The following is an 18,685-nucleotide window of genomic DNA, read 5'->3' on the forward strand; positions in this document are numbered from 1 at the left end:
AATTGATTAAATGGTAAATTATTGAAAGCTATTAAAGCAATGTTTGAGAATTATAATATATTTGTGCTTAGTTTTTCATTTTGAGAATACTATAACAAATTGTCTATTTCGTATCATGTAATATTGTCATATTTGGTGTCCTTCCTTCCAAAAGGAAATCATTGGAAATACCCCTGAAATCACTCTATCTCGTGTTGTCCTAAAATAGAGAATAACAAAAATATGTGTTTGTTTGTTTTATTTTTGCTTGTTTTCTTGTCCTTGAGCGGACAAGAGCTTGTGTAATTGCATAAATGGGGATATCACTGCCTGTCTGTGCTGCATATGATTAGGACCTCCGAGCATAACGGTCTCTTTCTTTATGTCATTTACAATGTGGTGCATTCAGTCTGCGTTTGCCTCTGACCTGATGGTTTTTAAGGTCCACAAGATAGTTCACGACATAAGGCACGTACGCTATTAGTGCGCTTCCTGCCTCCAATGAAGAGGCTGAAATTCTAACCCACATTAGCTATGCTGACTGTCCCTCTGAACCCTCAGCCTCCGTTTTTTGTGTTTTTTAAATTATTTTTCAGGTGTTCGGCGTGCCACCCTGTTGCTGAGCCCGCCCTGCCCTGCACTTTCTCCGTGGTTTTACTTTCTTTCCTTTTAACGTCACTTTAAGCCAGCAAGAGTGCTTCGGAATCTTCTTTAGGCACCAGGGTCACCGGGGTCACTGGGGTCACCGGCAGGGTAGGTGTGACGTCTTGGCCGCCCTGAATGTTGGAGGCCGTACGTATAAAGGGTGATGGATAACCTTTGCTTCAGCGTAAACTGTTTGTCGCGAAGATTGTGTGGCAACTTCCATCTAGCGAAATGTTGAGAAAATGTTTGTGATTCTTCCTACACGTATCTAAAAGTTATTCCCCAAATACGGAAAGAGACAGAGAGAGAGATAAGAGATTACGAAATGGCTTAATTATATTCTGCCTTGTGGATGTCGTTGCATGTGTTCCCCTTAAATGTGGGTGTGTGTGTGTGAGTAGGAGAGAGAGAGAATGGCCTAGTGCTTCAGTTTCTCTGTTGCTGTATGTGCACACACGTGATTCAGTCGTGCGAGTGCAGCTTACAGTCATAATTATAATGTCTCTACCTTTTATGAACCACTTGCTTTTAACAGACCTCAAAGGTTGTATCAAAACTTGATACGCAATTACACTAGCACGCTGCTCCCCCTGGCGTTTTAAATGGCATTTATAACAACCGTAGTGTTGACAAGCTGAGCTGCCGAACTCCAGCATTACTCATACACTCTACTCCTATTACGCACCCACAACAAATCCCCACAGCAAAAAAGGACCACTCTCCGATAATTAAAAAAATATATTCTTCTAATGCTTTTATCATAGACATAACCAGATACAAGGACGGGACACATAATATGGATGTCCGCTGTTATGTTTTTTCAAGCACAATATATAGCATCTCCATTTTTAAACCGTTTAGAACTTTAGAGCCTGAATAACGTTTTCAAAAAATTCTTCTCATCAAAACCTCTGGGCTGTTGATTAAGTAATCAGCATCTTACGTTTGTTAGAATATGATTTTTTTATATCAATGCACTACTTTTTATAATAAGATGCAGTCTATTAATGACAGCGACCAGCTGTCGACTGCTCCATGCTGAATCACAAGAAGCAAAGCGCGCACCTTGTTTAAGAAGCTCCGTGACTCTCATTACCTTGACCTGGCAAACAGGTGGCGAGTAGAGGAGGCAGGTGACTGACCGCAAGCGCTTGCTTTTGTCTGTCTGAGCCTCGCCTCAGTGTTACACCATGTGGATCAAGAAAACTAACCTGGTGATTTACTCCAGTCACTTTCTGTCATGTTGGGTAGGTACCACTTTTATGATCTTGTGGTTGGGCGAGGAAATAGTTACAGCTCTTACATGCCACTTATTTATTTATGATAACACAATAATCACATTTTTAAAAAGCCAAACCGCTTTGAGCATTTTTATAGTCGTAAAAGTACTAGCCGATGCCAAAACATCAGCTGAAGATTTTATTTTAGTTGGTTAGTCAGTCTGATTGAAGGTTTATTTTATGTCTGCAAGCCTGTCTCTTGTCTGATCTCTGTGTCTCTCTCCTCTTCTGTTTTCTCTCTCTCTCTCTGTTGTTATGGGAGGCCAGTAACTGCATGTAAGCATCATAATTAGGTAGGCACATTTCACAATAGTGGTAATGCTCTTTCTGTTCGCCGTCAGTAAATGCCTCCTGAAAGGGCACTCTGCTAGTAGCATGTGAGAACACCAGCAAAAAATAGACCTTTCGCTTCTCTCCCCTTTGACCTCACCTAATTCCATTCTTTCTCCTCTCCTCGCTTCCATGCGCATCGTTCGAGATCTCATCCCATCTATAGTAAGTGATCTGTGCTGATGAAATTGGAGTTGACTAAGTATACTGATCCTTTTCCAGTTGTGCAGTTGCCACTTGACACAGTTGTAATTATCCCCTAACTCCCTATCACTGATATTTATTCCTCTGGCGAATACAATAAACACCTGACCATTACAGTCCTGTTTAAAGTACATTTTTCATATCAAAACTCCATCACTAATCCGCATAAATAAATTCAGGATATTATTCTATGTAATAGTTGCTCGTTTGCGTGTGTGTGAGAGAGAGAGAGAATGTAAAAATGTCTTTACAAGTAATAAACTCTAGACTGTCATTTAAAAAATAGGGGAATGATAATTCACCGTGGACTTGTTTACGAGCTGAAAGTCCCAAGCTCGTTTTAAAGACACGTATTCACGGGGTATTTCCCCTATCGCCTCTTTGAAAAACACAAACTGTCATCAAAAAGAGCACCAGATGAAACAGACCCCTGTAAGCTACTTACTGTCTCACCAAAAAGGTTTTTCTGGAAGATAGTCTGACAGGCTCGCATATACCACGAGTGCCACAAGACGTGTCCACCTCCTCTTCTCTGGGGACTAGGCTGCTGACTCACTTTAAACTGTTAAAAGCAGAACAAGTGGTTCTGGGATCAGATTAAGTGAATAGGTGACAAAGCGCCGTCGGTAAAGAGAAAACTGCCCGATGGTAGGCTAGTTGAATCTTTGGGGGGTTCTCTATGATTGCTTGTTTGCTGAAGGCACTTATCACCTGCCCACACTTTAAGACAATCACGTGTAAGGAAATCTTTGTCTGTCTTAGTTATTATTATTTTTCTTTCTTTACAGCGGCATTGTCTGAAAGCAATATTGCATATCTAGTGTCAGTTCCCTTTTAGGTTGACCTTACATGCACAAGCACGCACAGAATTTTACAAGTGTTTGCAAAAAACCTCGCTTAGCCTAACACACTCTCGGCCATATAAATATACTAACATTTTTGTGTGATATAAAAGGCCATCATCATCATCATCATCATCATCATCATCATCATCATCATCATCATCATCATCATCAATGCTTGCGTTCTGCAGGGCAACCGTATGTGGTACTTTGGGATGGGAATGTTTCTGGTGCGGATTTCGAATGATCTGCAGCTTCCAGCTGCAAGTGGCCTAGCCACAGGGTTGACCATATTTTTCCTGGGGGCCTTAGTCGGTCATTGGGTGGACTCCACTCCTCGATTTAAAGGTCAGTCGTTGTTGTTGTTGTTGTTGCTGTTTCTTGTTGTTATACACTTTAGTTTATCTCGTCATGTATGTAGCTGAAACAAATAAGATTTACCTCACTATTCCAGGGACCGGAGGTTTACCTACGATCTATGGATAAAGAAAGTACAGCATTTTTTTACCTGTGTTTTATTTGCCAGTATCGTAAGTCTTATAGAACCCTTCGTAGAGGAAGATTCTTCCAGTTCATAGCACTTTAATTCAGGTGCTTAGCTAACATTCCCGAAGAGCAGATATGGTGAGGTTTATTTATTTATATCAGTCTTATACTGCTGTGCTTTATTGTTCTTCATTCGTTTACATTTTATCATAAGTCTCTTTGTTTTGGATGAATTCATTAGCTGCTCAGCTGTCCTTGGTGCTACAAGATGCCATCACGCTGGTCACAGCCGCCCTCATCTTCGCCTACTTCTGGTATCAGCAGCAGATCGACGCGGCGGAGCCCTGGCTCCCACTGCTTCTCAAAATCATCATTGTGGTGCTCGGAGTGCTGTCGGCACTGTCAGCGCAGGCCCGACTCTTGGCTGTGGAGCGAGACTGGGTTGTCGAGATTTGTGGTAAAGATTTGGACATGCTGGCGAGTACGTGCCTCTACCACAACCATCCTTTTCTCTCTTCTTATCTTTCTTTTCTCTAATACTTTGACAAGGTTTAAAATACATATCTGAAACGCATCTTCTATGCAAGTCATCATTAGTTTTGACCATAACTGTATAAACGCCAAAAGAAGAGATCTTCGGTATTGTGGACAGCGGTGAAAGGAAAGTGGTTTATTACCCTCACACACACACACAAGCACGTGCACACATGTTCAGTGTTCAGTTACAGGATTTTTGCATTGTATGACGCTCTTAACACTTCCTAAACCCTGTATTAATCTAATCTTTCATTTCTCTCCTCCATTTCTTTTGTTTCAGCAATGACAGCGATGTTAAGGCGCATAGATCAGGTCAGCGCTATTCTCGCGCCCATGGCCACAGGGCAGGTCATGACCTTTACAGGCCTGAGGTATGGAGCCGTGCTGATCGCTGGCTGGAACGTCGTCTCCGTGTTTGTCGAGTTCTATCTCATGTGGAAGGTGTACAACACGGTTCCCGCTTTAAAAGCGAAAAAGCACGAGAGACGTATTCTCGGTATGAGCACTTGTCTTGACTGTCCATACATAAAAAATTCTCAATACCCCAGAAGGTGAATAAAGAATAAAGAACCTTGAATCGTTGTTGTCGTCTGTCTTGTTACTTTGTTTTTCTCGTTCGTCTTGTCTGTGAGTCGTTCTATCTTTCAATTTGTTTGTTTGTTTTTTGTTTTTGTTTTTTTAACCGATGTGACGATGATCGACATCGAGAATGCGTTATAAACCAACATAATAATTAATGACACTTCTCATCTGTTCTTTAGATGAACCGCACGAGAAGGAACTGGAAGATCCAATGAAAAGCACTTTTTCAAGGGAGGACATTAACTGGAACAATTCACAGGAATCTAAAACTTCTTGCAGTGTCACCGAACGTTCAACGACGGAAGCGGAAATGACGAAAAAAGACGGCAACATGCGCGAAGAAGGTGAACAACGGTGGATGCGAGCGGTGCTGGTGAGCCATTTCGTGACTCTGTACCGAGGCTGGCGGAAGTACATCCGCTACAGAGTGGCCCTCCCTGGAATGGCTCTGGCCTGCTTGTACCTGACAGTGCTCGGCTTTGACAGCATCACCATCGGTAAGAACGAGGCTAGTTCGTCTCCTCACCTGTCGTCGGCCGCTTAGTACGCTGTCGCTGCTTTGTTAAAACGAGAAAACAGTCTTAAAAGAACTCTTCCGATGGTCTGAGAAGCACGATTCGTGACATTTGAAAATGTTCCGTACAGGAAACAACGGCAATTTTTTATGCGCAAGCACAATATTTTTGGTTTACTTAACTATTAAAATTTTTAAAAACTATATTTTATAATTGTACATTTTTGTACATTTTTCACGAGCTTTCTTAAGAGTATGCTGGAATAAAGATAAATATTATTGACAATTTAACTTAACCTCCAGCATCAAAATCAGCTAAGTGTAGATCAATATGGCGGAACAAATATTTCCGTATTCATTTAATTTTTTCTTCGCTAAGAAAAATATCACATAAAGTTGCATTTAAGAATACATCTTTAAGATGTGTGATGATTTTCTCGCTAGATATTTGTTGAATTAGGTCTGCTTAATAAGAGAATTAAAGTAATAAAGTGGCGAACTGTCCTCACAAAACATTATCATCTACCTTGTGCTATGTTAATCTCAGGTTATGCTGCGACCCAAGGACTGTCCGAATCTATCCTGGGGATACTTTCTGGATGTTCTGCTGTGTTTGGAATCATGGGCACATTTGCCTACCCTATCATCAGGCGTCGGGTGGGTCTTGTACGCACCGGTATCATCGCACTCTCCTGCCAGGTGTCATGCCTGACCTTGTGTGTTGTGTCCGTTTGGATGCCAGGGAGTCCCTTTGACCCCTTCAAACAGAAGATAATGACCCCTTGCGAAGCTATGAGCAGCTTGTCTACTACAACGGACAGTGAGGTCAGTGGGGTAACAAAAATGTACCTTTCATGTAAGTCCGTAAATACTATTTTGGTTTTATTCGAGCACTTGTTTCTTTGACTACGTTTTACCAAGACGGACATGTTGGTTGGATCACACTCATCCGCTGATCCTAATTATGTGATTAGTAAAATCGATTTCTGCTTCTTCAAAGTTCCTACAAAGTTTATTTCCCTCATTCATTCACACTTTGATAGTCAAGATATGAAACCACTTTCTCCAATTCTCTTTCGTCTTAAATGTGCAACTTATCTAAGCATTAATTATTATTCTATAAACTAATATGTGTAATTGTTCGATAATTACTAACATTGGTGTTGAAGAAGAGAAGGACCAAGACCATATGCTAGTGTTGGCATATGAGTTTTCACGCACTAAGACTGTTTGCAGGACTCGTTCTATTCTCCTTCATTCTCGCTTGGACTGCTTTCACGTTTCTCGGTGGTAGCAGGCGGGTGGTGAAGGAGGGAAGCATAAGACCATAGCAAATGAAAAAGGGTTCAAATTAGTGGTTGCTTTTTTTTTTCAAAGGTGACCCACACTTTCAAGAACCTGGTCTTAACAACTGAGGCGGCTGACTTGAATCTGACAGCAGCGCCGTCTGGTGTCGACACCACAGTCAACGTCACATCCTGTGGCATGTCGGCAAGCTCGGGCCCTGGTTCCTATGTATCAGTTGCGTTCCTCATGGCTGGAATATTTCTGGCAAGATTCGGTAAGCTTGCGGCTTATGTTCCGCACGTGTTCTGTTTTTGTGGCGGACGAGGTTTAGCAGAACTCTTTGTGTCAAGCAGTTGTGTCTTATCAATTCAAGACCAATGTTTATTGATTAGCAAATGTAAAACAGATATCTCTTTCTCTCTCCCTCTTTCTCCACATCCTGTAGAAAATCCACACAACTGCATTTTCAAAGAATCAAATAATTCCGCCTTGGTGAAAGGAATAGAGATGAGCCAGGATTCTATGAGATCACATGACTCCAAACTGCAGTAACGATTTCAGTTCTATGCAGCGTTTGTGGACATCGCTGCACGGTGTTGGTCTTGGCATGTGCGTAAATAGGTGTTTACAAAATAAAAAAATTCGGGATGCAGGCAGGTCATGAAGTGCCTGATGATGACTCTTATCATACTTAGTTTGTTTGGGGAGCCGAAGTATGGTCTTAGGCTATTTATATAAAACGATAACCCATATCTAAGAATGACGCATCCTGTTCTTAACAATCGTCTAGGGACCAGATATGGGACTAGGTTATTCATATTTGAAGTTGCATCAGTTACACGTGTTAAAAATGATCATGGTAAATAGAAATTTATTCACAAGATTCAGACAACTGTTTTCAGTTTTTCCTTTTTTTCCTGTCACTGAACATCCCCTCTCCTATATTCCCAGGTGTCTCTCTTTCCTGTACAAACAAATGACTAGACAAAACTAAACTTTACATCACAGAGCTTTTATATAGGAGACTTATAACTAAATTATGCGACTTATAGCTAAAACTACATCAGTTACAGAGCTATTGGGCAACCTTCGAATAAAATTACAGCAGTTACAGAACTGGTAGGCAGATCAGAGTTAAAAAGAAAAATACTGCTGCGCTTTTTAACACCAGTCGCGTGTATTCCTCGTGCAGGGCTGTGGGTCGCTGACCTCAGTATCACCCAGCTGTTCCTGGAACACGTAGAGGAGACTGAGCGAGGGCTTGTCAACGGCGTGCAGAGTTCTCTGAACCAGCTGATGGACCTCTTCAAGTTCGCTCTGGTCGTAGTTTTACCAGCCTCAGAGACCTTCGGCTTCCTCATCATTATCTCCTTCGTCAGCGTCTTCACGGGATGGCTGCTGTACGCCATTTTCGTGCGGCGTGAGACAGGGGCCTGCCTGTGCCTTAGCCCTCCATCCCGCATGCAGGCACCTGACCCCGAACAGCTGTGATTCGTACCGGGCTGGTTTTCCTGCCCATGATAATTAATACTCAAAGCATCTCTAAAGACCTTATCTGGCTATATTTATCTAGTCGAACTGAATTGTAAGCACCCAGGGGAATTTACCAGCGAAGGGTCGGGTTACTGGTGCAGTAGTGAGGATGATGGAGGTTAATAAAAGACACATATATGTTGATCAGTTTGATCAGGAAGGTGAGTACCACCACAATGAGATGAAGTATTCCTATGTTCTACCCGTTCTGTGGACCACATCCAGCGCCTGTCTAAGACATGCCGAAAGGTAACGAATACACGAACTTTCAAAAAAAAAAAAAAAAAAAAAATGATGCCGACTCGACTAAATGGGAACTTATTGCAGATAATGTATTCTGCACATTATAGAGGACACAGAATGTTAATAACGCTTGAATACTTGATCTTCCTTACTCAGTGTTTAAAGCTTTACCTGGATCTCTCAAGCAGAATAAAAATCATGTACATATATAACTGTCTTTATCCAGTGGCGTAGGAAACAGGTGGGCAAGGGGGCAGAGGTCACCTCAGAAACGATACTGAGCAAACAAGAATGTGAATATGTTAATTACTGTTTGTCTCCACTTCCCCCCAAAGCCAAGCATCATATCCTGCCACTGTTACTCTGAAACCGCAAATTGATTTATATAGATTTTAGTATATTAAAAAAAAAAAAGTCGAGAAGCTCCAAAAAAGCGCGCGTTAATTTACCTTTAATAATGGCATGAATCAGTGAGACTATAAACTGGTCCACTGATTTTTGTCATGTTAAGTTTTAAGAGTTGACATTCTTGGCTTTGCTTCGTCTTTTACTGTGTTGACCGACATTCCAATGGAGCCCGTGTCTGAAAGGTAATCGAACTCAGTTCTAACAATGTTGTCAAAAGCATCAAAAAAAGGGTTCATATCAGCATCATGCGTTCTGTCGCCATTCACCCCCATCCCAGTTGTGTTTCCTTGACTTTTCTCTCATGTCCAACTGTCTGAGTGACAAAGTGACAGACACACTTGAAGCTCAGCATCACTGGGCCAGGAAAAGGCAACTCCGCAAGCCAGTCACTCCAAGGGAAGCCACCCTGTCACATTTTCGTTGAATTTCATCTCCAGAGGCGATGTGCTGTAAGATTGATGTTATTAAACTTATCTTTTATAATCTCTCTAACGACAACAACTCATCTTTATGACATGCAGTAGATACTCCAAAAACACTATTTTCTCTTCGCTTACTATTCGCTGGCCTTACACAACCTTGTGATAGCAATGATGACACGATTATTCGCTATCGATATTATGTATCTACTATTATTAAACATGTTATAATACTGGCTTTTAGTCAACTTTAGTACTAATAATGATCATTGGATGCACATACAACAATAAAATTCAATGCAAATGAGCAAACCATGCAATCAATTTTCGTGTAGTTTATCGTTGAGCTTTATTGTGATCGAATCATTGGATATAATTCCATAAGCGGTTTTTTTTTTTTTTTTAGTTTATGAAAGTGTCATGTAAACTAGCTCAAAATTCTTAATAAGCAGTTCTGTGTCAAAAGACATAGAGGTAAGATAAGTTATTGGTAAGTAAAATCACGTGACCATAACTGTGATGTCCCCACCCCCAACCACCCTCTTTTTTTTTTTTTTTTTTGGAAGACACACTATAATGGGGAAGGGGTATACATTCTAAATTCGATATATTTTTTCTCGTAATGTTTTATTTAGAGGAAAACTACCGTTCAGTTAAGATTATGGGAAACAACATAAATAATATGTATAATATAAATATGTTAAACGAATTAAACTGTTGCCCATGACTATTGACAACAGGAATATTAGCTTTTGAGTGAGGCAACCTACTTGACCATAGTTCTAAATTTTTACAATTTTATGCCGACTATTCCTTCCTATTGTCAGCCATTTTTGACATTTGTGCCATCCCTTTACTCTCTGCGTTTGGGTGGTGGTGCAGGGGATGGGGTGGGTGTTCCCCATTCAGCAAACAAAGCTTTATGGCAGGCAAGGAGAGCAAGGAAAACTGTTTGCTGGCCACAAGGTTTGTATCTTTGCAGTCCATTGGCTCACGCTTATGATGCTGAGCATTAGCAAGCTGTGCTAAGATTGCACACCAACAGGTTTAGTTTGAGAACAGGGTTTAGCTTCAGTGATAAGAGATGACTGGTCAGAAACTTGTTATAGTCAGTATATTGCTGTAGTTTTTGGTATCAAAACCATTTCTGCAGAAATCGGTGCTTAACTTGAAAAGAGTTCCCCGGAACAAGCATTAAAATGGATCACAGTAATAGGAACAAGCTGTGTCATGAGGGAGTTGTTAACACTGCCTTTGTTGATGATTTATCATGCCAAGAAAAAATGCCAGATGATTGTCTTGGTACCCAGATTTGTGCTTCACTGGTAAATGACACAACTTCCAATTACAATGAACATCAAACTGGAATACCATGTAAGGTGGATATTGCAACCAATGCACCAGATCAAGAGCTTGTTCATTCCATCTCAAAAACAGTATGTGAATCATTTCAGAAAGAGAACAAATTAGAAAGTAAGTATACCAATTTACTAGCAAAGGAGGTAAACAGTATCCTGTTTCTCAGCTTTTCAGCTAGAGTGTAGAATTTATTGAAATGGCTCTAGCTAACAGGGTAAACAGCAAGAGAGAAGCAAGGGGAGGAATAGTGAAGTAGGAAGAGAGATATTTCTAGTGCCTGGAATTTAAAGGGAACACATTTGTTTATGTTTTCTTGTCATTATTCATGAGCTATTTATAAAGTGCATCTTCATTTTATTTACATGTTTTATGTTTTAAACCATGTAATATTCTAATGTCAGTCTATTTGCCAATGTCTGAAAAAAGCAGTATGTTCCCATTCACTGATTTAGAAATTAAATAATGAGACTAACGTTAGGTTCAGAACATCCAGATCATATTCAGCAATTTTTACAAACTGAGGAATAGAGGAATAAAGGATTCATAGTATCTTTATTTTGCAACTGACTCAGTTAAAAAGATGCATTATAGACACTAATTAGTTTGGTTAAAATTCAGATACTGTTAAGTTTTTTACACAGAAAACCTTGCACATGCTTCAATGTATCAGTCTTATATATTGACAATAACATGCATGTACACACTTATATAAATGCCCATGCATGTTTGCATGCATACACCTGAATAAACATCTTATAAAACATTCAAAACTGCTGACTTGCATTTGACATTCATTAAATCAAAGAGAGAATTAAAACCTTTCAGCTTTCAAGGTGCTCTACAGACAAATTTACTGGTGGATCAGATGCTAAGACACCACTTTCAGTTTAAGAAACAAAAATTGCCTGGCTCTCTTTGCGCACATATTCAGTGGCTGTTCAAAGATGACCTTAGACACTGGCTCAGTGTTTTTCACTTGTTTGGAAAGGATTATGAACTGAAGGAATAGCTACAAGAAGAAGAGTCTGTGTGGAGGCTAAAGAACAGATGTAACCCTATGGAGGAAGTAAACTTTCATCTGCCTTAAGAGGCAAAAAGCAGCAGAGGTGGTCGCCTAGTGTTTTAAAAAAGTGAAAAAGCATGTATCAAAAAAACAATCTTTTAAATAATCATTTTTCTTGTCTATAATATTAACTGAAGATAAATCTGGTGGCACGTATGCAGTGTTAGATAAAACAGCTGGTGTTTATGAAATAGTGCCTGCTTTCACCAGTCCACATTTTTTATTCAAATATCTAATCAGTACTTGTCGAAAGGGGAGCTTTCATTTGTGACAGCCTTCAATGTGTCAAGCTTCTATACTAATATTACTGCTTGCAGTATAAGGTACAAAGCGACTGGCAATTCGCCTGGTATTTCTAACATTCATCTTTAACATCATTCCTCTGTAGCTTTACATACAAGAAAAATATGTCACTTTGCATTTACTGATTCATGTATAACACGTAAGTGCATTTTTACAGTCATGATCTCCCCATGCTACAAGACTTTCATTTACCACATTTGAAACTAAGCCAGTACTATCAGTTTGTCATTTGCTTTTATTATTTCAGACTCTTTGAAGAAATGGGTGACTGGCACAAACTTCTTTGTTTATGTTAGCCATTTTCTCTCAGCATGGGTGAGGCCATTTTGATTTATCAGACTAAAGATTTCTCACTAGCGTTGTATTAGACTGCTGTACTATAAAATTAAAACCTTCTACATTGTGAGATATAAATGTAAACAACACTCTTATAAAGAATTTTCAAAAATTATTGAAATATTGTACATTAAAGAAAAAGTAGAGATGACAGAATGAAAACATGCTGAGAAGTGCAGAGCTTAAAGAGCAGCCTTACAGTACCTAAAAGCACCCACATGCAGAAAACGACCAAGACTAGCACTACAATACACTGAAACTCCCATAGTCCACAGAGGCTAGTAACTGGCTTGCAATGGACCTATGTGTAGCCAAGAGAAATTGGCATTTATACCATCATCTTTCTCTCTAAAAGCACTTACTTGATTGGGTTGGGGATCATATATTGCAATATATTATTTGATGGAAGGAGGTTCTAGGAGCAGTTCTGTTATTCTTTGTGTTCAGATCAGTTGCAATTCTGGAAAATGTTTAGGTGTACTGTCCATCATGTTAAAATGGAAGCTGCTTGTGTTGATGAGCTGTTTTTGTCCTTTTCAGGGGGATCGTATGTGGGCCTTCGGTGTTGGTCTGTTCTTGGTCAACATTGCATCAGAAAACTTGCAGCTTACAGCTATCTATGGCCTGTCTAATGGCCTGACAATTTTTTTTCTTGGCGCCTTGGTGGGTGACTGGGTTGACACCACAGCCAGACTGAAAGGTGTAGAGAAATTTCTTCATGTATTTTAAAGAAATAAGTATTCTTCTATTGCAAATTTTGTTTTGATTGTTATAATATAATCCTAGTCTGCATTAAGAAAAACTTTTGAGTTTTAAGGTAATTTTACAGTGCCCTCAGATGAAACATAAAAATGTTTTGCATGATAGCGTATTATATTTTATAATGTTATGCAAAGCTTCATTTTAGAAATTATTTGGCCTTTGTTTCAGCGGCTCAGCTGTCCCTTGTGATGCAGAATATTTTTGTGGTGGTTTGTGCTGCTGGTATCTATGTCTTCCTTTGGTATCAACCCTATCTAAAGACGCTAGACGGTAACTGGCAGATACCACTGTACTATGCTGGCATCATCATCCTTGCCATTTTCTCAAATTTAGCTAGTCTGGCAAGAATGCTTGCCGTTGAACGAGACTGGATAGTAGAGATTTGTGGCAAAGACAAGGATATGTTGGCAGGTACAAATTTTGTGTTCACTACATATGATCACTGGTTTCAGTGGATTTTTAGTTTATGGGTAAAAGCATAGGTTGGTAGGAGAAATGAGAAACAGCTGTGAAAGTTGTGAATAGGCTGCCATTTCTAAAAGTTACAGAGATAAATCTTTGCTCCTTTCATTGCAACACCCTTCCAGATAACTAAAATTAAGATAGAAACATAGTCTTTGATACTTAATTTAGCTGATTATTGATCAATTCATGTTGTAGAAAACTGTGATTACTAATTTCCCCTTAGTTTGAAACCCAAGGAATCAACTGCATTACTTGTATAAGTGGATGGTTTCATATGCCCTTACTTGTCTGATGTACCTTTTTGCCTCATAATAGCTAAGCTGAATTGGTATGTGTACCTGCATGCACCATAAATAGATGTAAGATTTTTTTTAATACTTACAAAGTGAGAGTAAACTTTAACTAGTTAGACAATTGTCATCTCTTTTTTCTCACAATGCAGTTGTTCAGAGGGATCGTCTTTTGATGTGATTTTATCAGCCATTGCATGTACTTGTCAAATTTCACTCCACTACTGAAACATTTGTGAGTTTGCAAGTTTGAATAAACATAGTTTTGTTGCAGTCATGACAGCATCATTAAGAAGAATTGACCAAGCAACTTTAATTCTGGCTCCTATTGCCACTGGTCAAATAATGACTTATGCTGGACTAGAGAATGGAGCCATTTTCATTGGTGGTTGGAATGTGTTGTCAGTCTTTATAGAGTATTATCTGATGTGGAAAGTGTATGAGACTGTGCCAGCACTACGTGCCAAAAAGGATTCGAAACTGAGCAACAGTAAATATGCATTCGTATTGTCCTTGAAGACCCTTTATTTATTTTAGTATTGCCTCTGTTTGTTTGTTTTTCTCACTTCCATAACCCCACCCACTCACTTGTATATAAACCCCACACATACCATTATCATTTGTTTTTGCTCACACATAGACATCCTAAACATGCACAATAGAAAGGTAGAAGAAAGGACGGTCATTTTAACTTGATAAGTCATCTAATCTCCACAATTTGAATATTCAACAGCAAAATAATCATCATCATTAGAGAACCTATACGGTGCTGGTTTCCAATCGAAGCCATACTCATCATACATTACCAAACTTTATTAAAAATGTCCCAATGAACCATCTACCCTCCACGTATACTCACCTACCACAAGCATATGAAACATTCTAGGAAAAAGAATTTTCATAAACAAGCTTGATAAATATACTGTGTAAATGAATGATTATTACCATGGTCTGATGAGAGGGAAAGCAAGAGAGTGAAGAAGAGTCAAGTTTTTTTTCATGCATCATCCAAACATGAATTTAAGGAGAAATTGATTTGTGCATGTTGTGTTTATTTGATGCTAAAGGTAGATCTTAATCAAAGATACCCTTGAAAGCCAACTAGAGACAGTTGCAAATCCATCTCTTCTTTTTCCCTTCATCTACAGGTTAATGAAAACATTGCTATTTATCAAACTGTTAGCACCATATCAAACAGAATTTAAAGTAAAAGTGAAGTCCATGAACGAAATTAATTACAACTTTTCATGAAACAGCAAATATTTTTACAGATTCCCAAAATGCTGAAGCAGAGAATGAGTTGAATACAGCAGTCAAAGACCATCGAGAGGAAGAAACAGAGAATGAACAACTGACACTTGAGGCAAATGATCCATTGGAGAGAGATGAAGCAAGCCTTAAACCTTCCATGCTTGAAGGAGACAGCATCATGCCACCCAACAAAGAGGAGGAATCACAGCACCAAGAAAAGAGTCCCAACGGGAGAAAAAATGGCAAGAGCACACTAGAAAAAGTATTTTCTCGCTTCATCACATTGTACAGAGGATGGCGAACGTACATGCAGTACAGCGTGGCTCTGGCAGGTCTGGCCCTTGCCTGTCTGTACATGACAGTCCTGGGCTTTGACAACATCACAGTAGGTAAGCTGAATTGGTATGTGTACCACTGCATGCACCACTAAATGTACATCAGATCTTCAAAGTTTTACTAGATCAAATCTTACTGCTGCTTAAGTATCAGTTTTCCATTTAGCATTTAGAGAAACTTAGAAATCTAACATTTACAGTTGGGGCTTAATCTGTTTCAGCTTATGCAGTGACGCAGGGTGTACCAGAGTATATCTTGGGTCTTCTGATGGGTGCATCAGCAGTATTTGGAATATTGGGCACCTTTGTTTATCCTGTGTTACGCCATAGAGTGGGTCTTGTCCGCACTGGAATTTTTGGCCTTTCAGCAGAAGTGTTATGCCTCATTCTTTGTGTTGTTTCCATCTGGATGCCGGGTAGCCCTTTTGACCCATTTTATCGCAGTCAAGCTCAAAAAGTACCTAGCTGCAATTCCAGTACAGCTATGCAACCTATGGTAAAAATAAAACTTTCTGCCTTTTTTGTGAACATGTAGTGAGCTTATAAAATTGTGATTCCCATGTCTGTTCATTCATGACAATATGAGCAGTAACTGTTTCTAAGGCATCTCACAAAAAGTCAGTTAAAGCTGGAAGTCATTTGAGTTCTTTGTAGATGTTAAAGCGCAAATCATCAAAATGCAGACAACTATGTCTTTCAGATGGAAAATAACATCAGCAGTTTCCCATCATCATCTCTAAGCTCACAGCCTCCTCATGTGATCTTCACTCTTCAGCATCCCAATGCCACCAGTGACAACAATGCAACAGAGTGTGTGCAGAATGCTTCTGAACATACCTCTTATATATCTGTAGGCATGTTGATAGGGGGCATTGTTCTAGCAAGATCTGGTAAGTGTGTTTGTTTAGGCTTGAAAAGGACTTCCTGTGTTTTTGATATCCTATTTAAAAACTTTTTTAATTATTTCATAAAAGTTCTTATCAGCTGCTGTTACCTCCCTTGAGGGATTCTAAATGCTTTAAGCTGGGGCTGGGCAGATATAGGCCAGAGAGAAATACACAAGTATAATATTTACTGCTGTGGTTTACGTCCTGCTCACTTCCCGAATTTCACATTTTAAAAAAATCAACTAAGAGATGTCTTGTTTTTTAAAATGAGATACAGCTGATTTGAAACTACTGTATCTAAAACTGTTCATTTTAAAATTATCTGCAATGAAACTTTAAAACTTGCAAGCACTGCTTATAAGGACATTTTTATGTTGCCACTTCCCCCTCCGCTTTGTGTGATATTTAAAAATCTGTATTGTAGGCATTTCCATGTACTTTCACGGCATAATGACTTAATGGAGGATGACATTCAAAGGCTACTATATAACATTTCTGCGCTGTACACATAAGCAAGCGTGCATGTTTATAATTCTAAATGCAGAAGATCTCTAATGTGTAATGATTAGTAAACCCTGGAAAGATCAATCATTATTTAGCATTGTTGCTGTTTATTAACTATATTGTTCTGTGTTTCAGGCTTGTGGATTGCAGACTTGACCATCACCCAGCTATTTTTGGAGGATGTACAAGAGAAGGATCGTGGAATTGTCAGTGGTGTCCAAAGCTCATTAAACAAGCTTATGGATGTTCTTAAGTTTGTACTTGTGACTGGAGTGCCTGATACAGAAACATTTGGCTTTCTTATCATTATCTCCTTTGCCTTTATTTTCCTAGGCTGGCTTTTATATGCGATTTTCCTACGTAAAAATAGAGGACACTTTTTCCATTTTGAAAAGTGCCTCAAAAATGGGGCACCAGCAACTGAGAATACTGAACTAGCATAGTAGACACATTTTGTACCTCATGCTGGTGGTACTGTCGGGAAGAGATTTTATGAATTATTGATCATGCCAGGACTGACTACTTGGCCCTACTTCTATCCTTGAGAGAATGAAACCCGTATTTTTAATATACCTGCAGTATTGACAGTGTAATCAAGGTAATCTAACAGATATTATGAAGTAGTAGCCAGTTTAGAAAGGATTGTGGATCCACTTAGTAAATTATGAGGTATTAAATGTTGTTCCTGTTCAAATTACAGACAGCACTAAAATCATCCAGTCATCTGTAAAGGAAAGATGAGTGAGTTTTAATTAAGAAGCAGGTTTCTCAATTTGTGAAAAAAGCTATATTATCTCTTTTGGATGGCCTTTCCTGATCTAATTCTTTGACCAATGTTTGTTATTAAGCACTTAATCCGTTGCATAGTCCTGTGATACAAACTTGACATATATTTTGATTGTTATGATGGCTGTACACTTTTGCAAATGAAATGGAAGATATAATTTATTTTTTATACCATTTTATTTTTTATAATATTTTATTTTCACAGACATATCAGTAAATTGCAAGTGTCTCTTGCTGGAGCTGTTTGAAAGTAGGGTTGGTTTTTTTTGTACTCATGCAATTTTTGTCTATGACATGATTAATTTCAGTTGCATTTGTATGCACAGAAATTACTCAGAACATGATGTTCATTATTGTGTTTGAAGAAGTAGTACAGGCAGTCCAATCTCATTTCAAGTGCTAGTAACGTGCATAACACATGTGTGCTAACTTAAAAAAATGCAAAAACTGATAAGCTGAAGCCATGAAACAGTGAGTGATAAACATTGCAAACATAAACAAAAAGTACTCAGAAAGAAAGACAGATGCTCAAGTTGAATGTTAAATCCTTTTTAGGTATTACACATTTCTGAGCTGTTTCTTTTGAAAAACTGCCATATTCTCTTTGCGTGTTGATTTGTGTGTGGTTTATTGATACAGATTTTATTTTATTTTATCAGTTGCTTTCTAGTAAATGGTTATAGCAAATTATTCACATGTGTTTACGTTTGCTTGTTTTTATCTGAAATGTCTCTTGCCTGGCCTTTTTTACAGTTTAACATGCCATCTTTTATTACTGTTATCTATGTTATTGTATTGTTATTGTTTACTGTAAAGGCACTGTAATTAACCTGATATCGGGTTGTGTGGTCTGTGAAATGTTTTATTAAAACTCTAAAACTCTAACCCTTCTCTCTTTGTTGAATTTTTTCCCATCCTCTCAAACACGTACCTAGTTTCTCATGCATAAAGTTCATATTTCACAGTACTTCCATCTTTCATGGTTGAGAGGCAGATTGTCATGACTGTACCTCAGGGAGTCAGTATGGTAATAGCTCATAATAATTATGAATACG

The 18,685-nt window shown here is 38.8% G+C and overlaps 2 protein-coding genes across 4 annotated transcripts; both read left to right on the forward strand.

Moving 5' to 3' along the window:
- The first annotated feature begins 1,716 nt into the window (after positions 1 to 1,716).
- Positions 1,717 to 8,511, forward strand: LOC112564719 (solute carrier family 40 member 1-like). Its single transcript, XM_025239732.1, has 8 exons — positions 1,717 to 1,871; positions 3,472 to 3,628; positions 4,008 to 4,247; positions 4,584 to 4,799; positions 5,065 to 5,382; positions 5,947 to 6,224; positions 6,777 to 6,960; positions 7,879 to 8,511. The coding sequence occupies exons 1-8, from the start codon at positions 1,815 to 1,817 to the stop codon at positions 8,175 to 8,177; spliced, it is 1,749 nt and encodes a 582-aa protein (XP_025095517.1). The 5' UTR covers positions 1,717 to 1,814; the 3' UTR covers positions 8,178 to 8,511.
- LOC112564718 (solute carrier family 40 member 1-like) lies at positions 8,243 to 18,515 on the forward strand. 3 transcript variants are annotated; one of them, XM_025239729.1, is made up of 10 exons: positions 9,743 to 10,255; positions 10,600 to 10,762; positions 12,262 to 12,329; positions 12,891 to 13,050; positions 13,281 to 13,523; positions 14,142 to 14,357; positions 15,139 to 15,507; positions 15,675 to 15,949; positions 16,154 to 16,343; positions 16,980 to 18,515. In XM_025239729.1, exons 1-10 carry the CDS (start codon positions 10,175 to 10,177, stop codon positions 17,285 to 17,287), a joined length of 2,073 nt encoding a protein of 690 aa, XP_025095514.1. In that variant the 5' UTR covers positions 9,743 to 10,174; the 3' UTR covers positions 17,288 to 18,515. The 3 variants fall into 3 exon arrangements, with proteins under 3 accessions (XP_025095515.1, XP_025095514.1, XP_025095513.1); XM_025239730.1 differs by lacking the exons at positions 9,743 to 10,255; positions 10,600 to 10,762 and adding an exon at positions 8,243 to 9,319; XM_025239728.1 differs by having other exon boundaries at positions 9,743 to 10,762.
- The last annotated feature ends 170 nt before the right edge of the window (positions 18,516 to 18,685 follow it).

This window comes from Pomacea canaliculata, linkage group LG5 (assembly GCF_003073045.1).
Source record: "Pomacea canaliculata isolate SZHN2017 linkage group LG5, ASM307304v1, whole genome shotgun sequence".
Lineage (NCBI taxonomy): Eukaryota > Metazoa > Mollusca > Gastropoda > Architaenioglossa > Ampullariidae > Pomacea > Pomacea canaliculata.

What these genes read in the sequence shown, in the direction of transcription:
- LOC112564719 (XM_025239732.1), top strand. Translation starts at nt 1,815, where the DNA reads ATGTGGATCAAGAAAACTAACCTGGTGATTTACTCCAGTCACTTTCTG. An exon ending in CTCCACTCCTCGATTTAAAG is followed by an intron (nt 3,629 to 4,007) that starts GTCAGTCGTTGT and finishes TGAATTCATTAG; the next exon opens with CTGCTCAGCTGTCCTTGGTG. An exon ending in AATATTTCTGGCAAGATTCG is followed by an intron (nt 6,961 to 7,878) that starts GTAAGCTTGCGG and finishes TTCCTCGTGCAG; the next exon opens with GGCTGTGGGTCGCTGACCTC.
- LOC112564718 (XM_025239728.1), top strand. Translation starts at nt 10,489, where the DNA reads ATGGATCACAGTAATAGGAACAAGCTGTGTCATGAGGGAGTTGTTAAC. An exon ending in CACCACAGCCAGACTGAAAG is followed by an intron (nt 13,051 to 13,280) that starts GTGTAGAGAAAT and finishes CCTTTGTTTCAG; the next exon opens with CGGCTCAGCTGTCCCTTGTG. An exon ending in GTACAGCTATGCAACCTATG is followed by an intron (nt 15,950 to 16,153) that starts GTAAAAATAAAA and finishes TATGTCTTTCAG; the next exon opens with ATGGAAAATAACATCAGCAG.